General features: G+C 36.0%; 1 protein-coding gene across 4 annotated transcripts in view; it reads left to right on the top strand.

Annotated features, from left to right (window-relative positions):
- The window catches only part of LOC106868471 (uncharacterized), a 374724-nt gene that overhangs the window by 335782 nt on the left and 26264 nt on the right, over positions 1 to 12678 (top strand). For all 4 annotated transcript variants that reach the window (XR_016241222.1, XM_089349730.1, XM_089349731.1 and 1 more), the window contains 2 exons: positions 205 to 275; positions 8767 to 8916. Coding sequence is in view for 3 of the 4 variants with exons in the window: in XM_089349730.1 (XP_089205856.1) it covers positions 205 to 275; positions 8767 to 8916 (221 nt within the window). In the remaining variant the exon portion in view is untranslated. The remainder of the gene's footprint in view (positions 1 to 204; positions 276 to 8766; positions 8917 to 12678) is intronic.

Below are 12678 nucleotides of genomic sequence, written 5' to 3'. Positions count from 1 at the left end.
TTTGACCGTGAATTCCAAGAAAAGAAAGAATCGCCCATGTCAAATTTATATGTATCAATTTCCAATATATACCTAATATTTCTTCACAGAAGAAAAGAAACTCTTGATGCATAACAATAACATGCTTTTTTCATATATAAAACGATTCCCCCTCCCGGAAAATGATGTCTTCATTACTAATTATTTTCATGTAATTTATTTCAGGACAAATGGTAAAGTAGGCAGAAGCGAACTCCGTATTGGTACTTCTTATCAGAATTCTTTTCAAATGGAAGGTTGGTTATCATTTTTTTTTTTTTGTCACTTTTGCAGAAATTATTATTTAGAAGGCAGCGAACCTGCCGAATCGTTTTTGCATCGGAAAACTACTAGTTTGTCATTGCAGAGTCTATACTTTGTGTCTACCTCATTGTGTGTGATATTAGCTTGATATTTCCGGCTGAGGAGATTCTGATCTTGCGCTGCTAGGAAAATCCTTCTGTTTCGGCTTTCAAACCAACACTCTGCAGCCACTGAAGGGTTCTTCTTATATCTACATCAGCTTCCCCAGCTCGTTCGGGGTATTGCCCATGCAATGGTTTTCCTTGCCTCAGACTTGATATTTTACACTTTTTTGCTGCTTCAGTGGGTGGTGCATTCTCCTTATTTATTATCATTATTATTAAATCTGATTTCAAATTCCGCCGAGGTCGAGTTTGCCTTTCATCCTTTCGGGGTCGATAAATTAAGTAACAATGAAGCACTGGGGTCGATGTAATCGACTACCCCCACTCCCTCAAATATCAGGCTTTGTGCCCATAGTAGGAAGGGTTATTATTAAGGCGGCGAGCTAGCACGAGTATTAACACGACGGGGGTCGATGAAATAAGCATCAGTTGAGCACTGGGATCGATTAAATCAACGAGCTCCCTTCTCTTGTAAGTGCCAGAATTTCAGACCATTATTATTAAGATGGTGAGCTGGCAGAATTGTTAGCACGCCGGACAAAAAGCTTAGCGGCATTTCGACCGTCTTTATGTCCTGAGTCCAAATTCCGTCGCGGTTGACTTTGCTTTTTATCCTCTTTGGATCAATGAAATAAGTACCAGTTGACACTGGAGGTCGATGTAATCGACCTATCCTCCCCCAAAATTGCTGGCCCTAGGCCAAAATTTGAAGCCATTATTATTATTATAGTGGCGGAACCGTAAAGCGGTGGCCGCTAATTTCCACACCCTAAAGCAATCATCGATTTCGAAGAAATATTATTATAGGCTTGTCGTGAACGGAGAGAATTCTATCTGAACGTTTTTAGAAATGGCCTACTGATACATACTGATCACCTACTCTCAACAAATGTCTGTTAAATTTGTGGTCTATTCTTTATACCCTTTCGACTAAGTCACAAACAACTATATCGATCACAATAACTACAATACAATTCAATTTACTGGCCATGGTTAATGAGAATTAGCCTAACTGGTGCTGGTATGTGTATGTGTCTACACCAGTGTGTCTGTGTGTCTATACCTGCGTGTGTGTCTATACCCGCGTGTCTGTGTCTACACCTGTGTGTCTGTGTCTACACCTGTGTGTATATTCTCGTGTGTCTACACCAGTGTGTGTGCTCGCGTGTGTCTACACCAGTGAGTGTGCATGCGTATCTCTACACTAGTGTGTGTGTCTACACCAATGCGTGAATGTACGTGCGTGTCTACACCAATGCGTGTGTGTGTGTGCGTGCGTGCGTGCGTGTGTCTACACCAATGCGTGTGTCTACAACAAAGCGTGTGTGTCTACATCAATGTGTGTGTGTGCATGCGTCTATACCTGTGTGCGTGTGTGTCTACACTTGTGTACGTGCGTGTCTACACTTATGTGAGTGTGTACGTGCATGCGTATGCCTACACTTGTGTGTGTGTGTGTGTGCGTGTGTCTACACCAATGCGTGTGTGTGTGTGTGTGCGTGCGTGTGTGCGTGCGTGTGTCTACACCTGTATGTGTGTGTCTACACCTGTATGTGTGTGTCTACACCTGTCTGTGTGTGTCTACACCTGTCTCTGTGTGTGCGTGCGTGTGTCTACACCTGTGTACGTGCGTGTCTACACTTATGTGAGTGTGTACGTGCATGCGTATGCCTACACTTGTGTGTGTGTGTGTGTATGTCTACACCAATGTGTGTGTGTCTACACCAGTGTGTGTGTGTGTGTGTGTGTTTATCTGCGCGCGCGCGTAAACTATGAGCTTCATGTTTTCGAGTGTTTAAATGATTAAACAAATATAGCAGTTGGATATTATGTAAACATTTGAAAATACATCGAGATGTTATTAGTTAACAGAACATCGATATTTGATTGGTTGGAATGTAAACCGTTTGAAAATGCGTCTCATTTTCATTTATTCATTGTCATGTACAAACATACATAATACTTTAAATTATTCAGTATTATGCGCACCCCCCCCCCTTTTTTTTTTTGCTTCTTCAGTACTGTGTACAACCTCTCCACCCACATATGAGCAAAGATATATTAATAAATAAAACAATCAACTCTTGTTAATGAAGATTTTGTATCAATGAATTTAGAAATGTTTTCGAGATATGGAAACAATTAAAATGTTCCTTGTTAGAAGATATGCCGGATATGCGCTCACTGACGTTATCTTGTTTGCTGAAGGATGGTTGGAATTTATAGTAATGAACAAGAATTCCTACTATCCTCAGGCATTTAACTACACTCATATCCGACATAACCTCTGCCGATAAATCTTTTAATCGTGCAGCTCATTAATGCAACGGCACATTAAAAGACAGTGGCTCACAAAATAGAACACATTACATAAAAAACAACATTAATATTCATTAACACAAAATTGGCAAAGATGAAATGGTTCAGTCATCCTTAAAGTTGAAATGTTCTTTCTAATTTTGCTAAAATTTTCGTACAGCTATATCTTACCTTAACATTATGTACGAAAATTGTCTCTACTTTCACTACTTCTATATCCTGTATGACCGTTTCCAACACAAGTACACAAAGCCTCCTTCTGCTACATGCTTCTAACAACCCTAATATCTCCCCATTCAGTAGTACATCTCTTTCAAAGGCGTTTATCGGTCCAAGTTTTTTTTGCTTACGGATTACAGTGAAATAAAGATATAATATATATATATATATATATATATATATATATATATATATATATATATATATAGGGCTCGCTAAAACTCTTTTTAAAACGGTTTTTGCGACACCTGTATACATATAAACTTAGAGAAAACTAGTAGTAATACCCGTCGTTGATCGGGTAATTATTTTTACTCTTTCTCGGGAGCCACATTCAAAGTGTTATTATATATAGAGAGATTTACTCCTCCTGTATGTGTGTATTTTATAAGAAATTTTGTAAGAATCGTTCAACGTGCTGCACAGTAGGACTGAACCCATGGTGACATGGTTGGAAAGCAAGCTTCTCAACCACACAGCCACGCCTATAAAGGAGAGATACATTTTGGATAATATACTCCTTGATACAATATGCTTAACAAAAAGATGGGATGTTTACGGCGAGAAAACCATTGATTTTAATATTTACTCGAGCAACGTAACAACTAACAACGCTACACTATACTGGGTGTTCCAGAATTAACAATCTGCTTCAATGAAATTCAGCAAATTTTTAAAAAGCTGACAGAATTTTATGTTTATTATCAAAACAAATAGATTTATAAATCTTACGTCAAACTTTTATTGAAAATTTTCAACGTCTGTATCCCTGCATACTTCAAATCTCTCTTTAGCGTTGGGAAACACGTTTTGAAACATTTCAGGAGTTAGCTCCTGCACTGCTAACTGAATGTGTCCTTTAAGCTCAGCTAAATGATTGCTCCATCTTTGGGATGGAGGTAAAGAAAATGATTGCTGTTGAATTGAAAAAAAGCTGTCATGGATAAATAAGAGGGATCCGACAGGAATGAGAATAAGATTATAAACAAAATTCAAAATTTATACACGTTTAACACATATTAAACGTGATAAACATAAATAAAAGTGAGGTTTTAGAAAAATGCATCGGATTTCACACAAATCATCATTGATTCTTAATTCTGTATTTACTCGACCGACTAATCGGGGATGGGAACACGGAGGCGGGGTGACTAACTGCAGGTGGTGATTGTAGCTTCTGGTCACGCGGTCAAACTCGAATGGCCGCGAGTCACAACAGTTAGCAGTTTTTTTTTTTTTTTTGTATGAACATTTTGCATTATATAGTTCAGACATAGATGACATAGAAAGCGGACATGTTGCCGGGCCATGCTGCGTTGCACAGGATTGAAAACGTGAAACATCAACAGGGCACTTCTGGAGGATGGATGAATGGGTTTGTTGTGCCTTTACCCAGCCGCGCACACGCACATGGCCCGGTGGTGCGTGGGATGGTAACATGAAGCTTCAACAGGGTACCAACAAAAATTTTAATGTTCTTCTCATTTCCTCTACCAAATTGGACAAAAAGGTTTTCATAAAATATTATACACTACTTACAATGCATAAGTAGTGTCAATATTTTATTGTTGGAAAATGGCCTAAAACAAAGATAAAACCCAGTTACTAGATTAATTAATCACTTTCCTTTCCTCAAGATTTCAAGTGTGACCTATCTCTCCCTCTTCCCGCTCTGCAGTCGTTTGCAATTTTGAACGAAAGGTTTGAAATTTTAACTTGCAGTTATTTCTAAGTATATAATGAGACATTTCCAGTTACCAACTGGCTAACAAGTTTAACTTCCGAGCAATGGATTTACTATACCCAACTACATAGTTATGTACTTCCAAAATATTCCTATATTCACCATCATTATAGCTTCGTTAACGAGAGACCAAGATATTTAGAACGCTGAAATGTCCAAGTCTAGCTAGCTATAAAACCACGGGGTGGAGGATAAAAATCCTTGCTGCTGTAGAATTAATGAATGTTTCAATAGCTCAATTTCTGTTTTTCTATTTGTTATATCAAAAAGTCTTCAGCTGTGCTCAATACGATAGGCATATCCCCACACTCTATAGAGGTGTCCAGTGTAGATAAAAGAACACATTTTATATTCGAGAATATCTTAGATTTATAATGATTTCTAATATTGGGCCAAAATTGAAAATGTAGATAGAACTCTAGTTATATTTCACACATTCGAGTGTTTTCGGAAGTAATACCACCTTCCATTGCGGAAATAGTGCCGAGATTCTCTACAAAGCGAAAGGTCTTATCAGGTCCGAATACATTCGAACGTGTTAAATATAACTTTACACAAATATTTGTTTTCAACGTCATTTCGTGCGGCATCATTAATTTAATTATACCTAAACTCCGAGTGCATGACAAGTAATTATTTAAATCACAATGGAAAGTCAAGGACAAAATCGATCCCAGCTGGATTTGAACTCAGAACTCGTCAAGATGGAAATAAATTTTCTAAGATATCCAATACGGTGTTCTACCATCTCTACCACTTGTTCGCATTTTGTTTGCCATAAATATTCCAAGTAGCTTAAAGATGGAAGAAGACTATTAAAACATAAAAGCGAAAACAGTTGATCGTTTGTTTTAAAGAAATATTTTCAGGAACAAATAGTTTTAACAGCGACGAGGAAATATTCTTAAACTTTCTTAGTAAAAAGGTAAGAAGTAGAATTATATATACATGGACGAATTATTTCAAGTAGTATTTTATTTCAAATATGTAAAACCGTTTCGTTTTTTTGGCAATTTAACAAAACTTTTCGTTACTCATCAACCGAAAATGTTCGTCAGACAGGAAAGTCATATTACTGAATTATGACAGTTATGCTGTTAGCAGATTATAGGCTAATATATACTTAACTATTTTATTTATCCATTTCCACAAAATGAAATGAAAGATTCAGCTAGCCTTTCATCAGTGTTTAATATATAAACACACAAATATAACTTTTGTTTTTGTCTGCTAGAATCCGTTTCAGTTGTTCTCACCCACCCCTTACTCCATCTCTCTCTCACTCTTGTGTGTGTGTATATATGTATATATATATATGTGTGTGTGTGTGTGTGTGTGTGTATAGAGTGTTAGGTGTGATGTACAGAATTAAATATTGAAAAGAAAAGTCGTCAGAATTTTGGAATAACTTCTTTCATTTATTTTACACATATATTAGCGCTTTCGTTCGTCTTTCGAACTTGTCAAATATAATTCTGTGAAAATACAGAGATCTTGCTTATTTATATAAGACAGGTGTTTTTTTTGTTTTGTTTATAACAGAACATTGTTTGTTTTTTTGGGGTGAGGCTTTGGAGACAATGGAAGATGCTTAAGCAGATAGATAGACAGGCAGATAGAGAGATAGATATATATATATATATGCACACACGCTCATGCACATATACATACACGCGCGCATACACACACACACACACACACACACACATGAAACATTAGGTACAAAATAACAAGGAACAGATGAGGAAATTTTTTTCATTATCAACTGTCTATTCTTCGGAATATTCGTGGTTCCACTGCATTAAGGTATTATCACATATCCCAGGGGCGCCAACAACATTAGATACAGCTGTTATGGAACTATGAAATAAAGATGACCCACAAAAAACATGAATACTTTGTATGTCTAGGACATGAGAAAAGAAGAAAAAATATATTTAACTTTTACCACCGAAATGAGACAAAACGTAACAAGCTAGCACAAAGCGTATATATCTCTGCCGCTGAAGGAAAAATGAAATATTGAATGTTAAGTCTTAAACATATAATAGAAATGTTTTTTTATATTTCATCCCTTTAGTTGCAATAACAGTATTCGGTACACTTTCCAGAAAGTCGATATTTTAAAATATACCGCCTTCATAGCTAAAATATTATTTAGTGAGAGAACAGCTCACGCCATCAAAGTGACGCCGGGGTACAAATATACGAAGCATAATATACACATCATGACTACCCGTCTGATAAGGGTACATCAGGTACACGCATTACAATCATATGTGCTGACCTCATATCAAGATAAACAGCGCATGACCTAGAATTTTCTTCAGGTGGAGTAGCCATCCCGGTCAAAAGATTCCTGAATAAGAGTTATTTACAGGTGTTGAACGAAATGCTCATGTTTCCATTGGTGAATTATTTAAACCCCAAAGAATTCCTATCAACACATAGTTATGACGCTCCCGCGCTTCTCCTGCTCGTGACTAGAGATGCACATATCGTCAGCCACCAAGAGACATGCTCAACTGATTATGATCAAGCAAAGGCAAGCAAATCTGTGGTAATGAACAGAATATTTGCTGTAGCTCATCTTTTGCACCGGCACAATAATAATGATTATTATTATTGATATGTAATAGATCATTTGGAGTTCTAAGTTAAATCAAAGTGTTACGAGACACTTTTATACTATACTATAAAATACTGTGTGTATTTGTGTATGCCTCTTGTCTAAAAGTCTATGAGTTACATAAAACAGTTACTAATATGTAAGTTAATAGAGTAGGTATGTACAGGGTGCGGTGAATAAATTATCTAAATTATGCAAAACTGAAAATAACACTAACATCTCGTTTTAACGGATATATTTACCAAAATTATATTAAAATACCTTGAAATACTAAAGAGTAGATTTATTCAATAAAATCGCCATTGGCTTCAACCACAGCCTCCAGACGACTTCGGAATCTCTCGCAACTCTTCTGGACAGTCTCCTTGTTTAAATTGGTGAATGCTGCCATAATCCTTGCTTTGAGTTCATCCTTGGTGTTATAAGGAGTTTTTCAAAAGACTCCTTCAAAAACTCCAATTTCTCGTTCCTGAACTATTAACAAACAAAATGGGGGAGATTGAAAAAGAGGATAAAATTTTCATCAAATCTGACAAGAAAGTAAAAACTCATACGAAAAAAAAAAAAACCTGAATTCAACAAAATCTCTCAACATTAATTCGTCTCTACAATCAGATACAAAGAATTTTGGCGTAATGAAATACCTTGGTGAAATACCTAGCTATGGATGACTAGTAATAATTTATAGTGATGGAAAAAATTTATTACATTAGGTATAGCTTTGAATCAATCGATGACCTCTAGATTATGGCTCAGTGGATGTAAATATGATACTTTCATGATATTCGTTATGATTCTAGGCTGTATGTGCTTGCTTCTGTTCCCTATATCCTTTTTTCCCGTGGTCTCGGGAATTGTTAAATCTAAAGGAGAAAGTTTACGATTAAATTGTATTTGTGCTTTTTAAATGTAAAAACGGTTGGTGGTGACTCAAAGTTTGGTTATGTCAACTGAACAAAATTCTTATGTGATTATTTTTCCCTAGTGGTTAATGTCATTACAAGTATTCCCTTTCGTTTTTTTGTTTTTGTATTTTTTTTGTATGCTTTCGTAATAGCTACTCCCAAATCATTACTCCCATCTGACATCCTTTTACTCGCCCAGCAAACTTCAGTTAAATGCAGCAAAATGATAAGGAGAGCTTTCATCAATCTGTCTCATAGGCCCTGAAAGCTGTTTGGGAAGCAACCATTTTCCTCAACGTAATAAAAGCAAAAATTAATCGTAACCTTCTGTTCACAACTGAAATTAACAAGAACTAAACTGAAATTTACCGCACTAAATTTAATCAATATCTTTTACCGACCATTTTTTCTTCTCATCTGTTGCAGATTTTCTATAAGTATAATACATTTGTAACTTCTAATCTTCTGCTCATTACTAACAAACAGTCGTGTTTGTTATTTCAGATGTGAACGAATGCTTATATCCCGATCTACACGACTGTTCAGTTTATGCCTGGTGCATTAATACGAATGGAAGTTACCTATGTTATTGTAAAGAGGAGTTCCAAGACACATCGCCGAGATTGCTGGAAGAACCAGGCAAAATATGTTCAGGTATACTCTTATGTTGATTTTATACACTCTTGAGTGGCTGTGTGGTGAGTAGCTAGGCGCAGGAGTGGCTGTGTGGTAAGAGTAGCTTGCTTACCAACCACATGGTTCTGGGTTCAGTCCCACTGCGTGGCACCTTGGGCAAGTGTCTTCTACTATAGCCTCGGGTCGACCAAAGCCTTGTGAATGGATTTGGTAGACGGAAACTGAAAGAAGCCCGTCGTATGCATGCGTATATATATATATATATGTGTATGTGTGTGTGTGTGTGTGTGTGTGTGTATGTTTGTGTGTCTGGGTTTGTCCCCCCAGCATCGCTTGACGACCTATGCTGGTGAGTTTACGTCCCCATAACTTTGCGGTTCGGCCAAATAGACCGACAGAATAAGTACTAGACTTACAACGAATAAGTCCTGGGGTCGATTTGCTCGACAAAAGGCGGTGCTCCAGCATGGCCGCAGTCAAATGACTGAAACAAGTAGAGTAAAAGAATATATTAACACAAATCATACATACCTAACTTGATAATATAAACCAGGTCATGGATAATTTAGTACCGGCTTGCAGAGAAAAATTACTTTTTAATGTTATTTTTATTTTATGGACTACCGCAGTCTGCAAGGTGTTTTTGTATTATATATGTAGTACGTGTCCTTGTGGTTATGGGTGTTGCACTCACGATCATGAGATCGTGGTTTCAATTCTCAGACCGGCTGCGTGTTGAGTTCTTGAGTAAGCCGCTTCATTTCATGTTGCTCCAGTGCACGCGGCTGTAAATGGATAACCTTGCGACGGACTAGCTTTCCGATCAGGAGTTGGCATCATTCAAAAGATAGAACGATGCAAAGTGCATTGTGACCAACGATGTGTAACAGCATCCTATAGTCTGGTCTTGTTTTTTTTTTTGTTATGCGCGTTTTGCTCCGGTCTGTGGAAAAATAGTCTGGTATGAAACCGGTATGTGGTGCAGAACAGATCTGGGGATGCTAACATCCACTACACTTCCAAATCATACCCCTTCCTCCTACATTGCAATCTGATAAACTTCACCTGCGATTCCGTTTGGTCATTAAATATACTTCTATCTCACATACACAGTCACAAACACATAAAAAACCTACATACACACATTCAAATACACCCATACACAAATCAATACACCCATCACAGGCCTCTGCATACAATTATACACACACACACACATACACACGCGCGCATAAAGCCTACACAGACTTATTCCCACAAATACATATACAAAGCGCCTACACGCGCACATGCGTCCAGCATAAACACACACACACATACACACAATATATGGTGTATAGTAACCAAAATGAAAGCCTTTTACAATATTCAATATGCACAAACTATCCAGTGCAGACCAAACAGACCGTAAGCATTCGATTTGACGCTTCTGGTGTTAGTTTCAAGTCATTCTTACTTAGTCTACTGTAACAGAAAAAAACAACCTCAGAGATTATTACAAACAGATATATTCACTCTATGGAGGCGCAATGGCCCAGTGGCTAGGGCAGCGGACTTGCGGTCGGAGGATCGCGGTTTTGATTCCCAGACCGGGCGTTGTGTGTGTTTATTGAGCGAAAACACCTAAAGCTCCACGAGGCTCCGGCAGGGGATGGTGGCGACCCTTGTACTCTTCTACCACAACTTTCTCTCACTCTTACTTCCTGTTTCTTGAGTAAAACGCTGCGATGAACTGGCGTCCCGTCCAACTAGGGGTGGGGGGAACACGTACGCCATCAAAACCGAGAAATCGGCACAAGGGGCTAAGAGGATTTCCATTCCATTCCATATTCACTCTACTCAACACTTACATTTAGAACTCATTTGAGCAACAATTACATAAACACGTGTGTACGTGTATGTATATATGCATATTATGTGCGTAATAAAGTAAAACGAAATACCAATATTTTGTATGCATTTAATAGACGTGTTTCAGGTAATTATGCAAGAGACAAACTCTTTCTCAGTTTAAACGTTTCAGTATATGTGTGCGTATGTACATATTTTGGTATTATTTGGATAATGAATGTCGGCCGTGTATTGAAGTCGGTTCAATTACATCACGAATGACGCATTTTTGCCATCTAAACAACGCACAATACTGTTAAAATAACATTTATTTTCTGAATTTTCATCGCATATCAGCAACCTGGTCACATGCACTGTAAACTATGCACAATAGTTTTTATAGAATAATTCAAAATTTTTGAAGTAAGTTATACCTAAAAATTTAGCATTGTTGCGTGTAATGTAAACAAGTGTAAAGACTTGTTTACACTTGTTTATCTTAGATATTGCTTGGCTGAAGCTGTAGGTATAAATTATGAGGATGATCACACACGTACGTATATTTAATTTACATGCGTACATACCTGTATGTATGTATGTATGTATGTATACTCTTTTACTTGTTTCAGTCATTTGACTGTGGCCATGCTGGAGCAGCGCCCTTTGTTGAGCAAATCGACCCCAGGACTTATTCTTTGTAAGCCTAATACATATTCTATCGGTCACTTTTGCCGAACCGCTAAGTTACGGGGACGTAAACACACCAGCATCGGTTGTCAAGCGATGTTGGGGGACAAACACAGACACACAAACATATACACACACATACATATATATATATATATATATATATATATATATATATATATATATACATATATACGACAAGCTTTTTTCAGTTTCCGTCTACCAAATCTACTCACAGGGCTTTGGTCGGCCCGAGGCTATAGTAGAAGACATTTGCCCAAGGTGCCACGCAGTGGGACTGAATCCGGAACCATGTGGTTGATAAGCAAGCTACTTACCACACAGCCACTCCTACGCCTATAATGTATGTATGTAATGTGTGCGTGTGTGTATGTATGTATAAAAACATACTTTTAATACATATACAGGTGTGTGTATATATATATATATATATATATATATATATATAGACATATATATAGACATATATATATATATATATATATATATATATATAGACATATATATAGACATATATATATATATATATATATATATAGACATATATATAGACATATATATAGACATATATATATATATATATATATATATATATAGACATATATATAGACATATATATATATATATATATATATATATAGACATATATATAGACATATATATATATATATATATATAGACATATATATATATATATATATAGACATATATATATATATATATATAGACATATATATATATATATATATATAGACATATATATAGACATATATATAGACATATATATAGACATATATATATATATAGACATATATATAGACATATATATATATATATATATATAGACATATATATAGACATATATATAGACATATATATAGACATATATATATATATATATATATAGACATATATATAGACATATATATAGACATATATATAGACATATATATAGACATATATATAGACATATATATATATATATATAGACATATATATAGACATATATATATATATATAGACATATATATAGACATATATATAGACATATATATATATATATATATATATATTATATTACCGGCATAATGCCTCTCCCAAGGTTTAATTGTATGTATATATATATACATATATATATATACTGAGAGAGATACATGTACAAAGACACTTATGTATCTTGCATACAATACACAGACACGTACGCGCATTCTTGCACGCACGCATATTTTTTGCATATGGTCA

This window comes from Octopus bimaculoides, chromosome 3, assembly GCF_046866305.1.
Source record: "Octopus bimaculoides isolate indiv1 chromosome 3, ASM4686630v1, whole genome shotgun sequence".
Taxonomy (NCBI): domain Eukaryota; kingdom Metazoa; phylum Mollusca; class Cephalopoda; order Octopoda; family Octopodidae; genus Octopus; species Octopus bimaculoides.
Note: the sequence above shows the minus strand (reverse complement) of the source record. Positions and strands in the feature narration are given on the sequence as shown.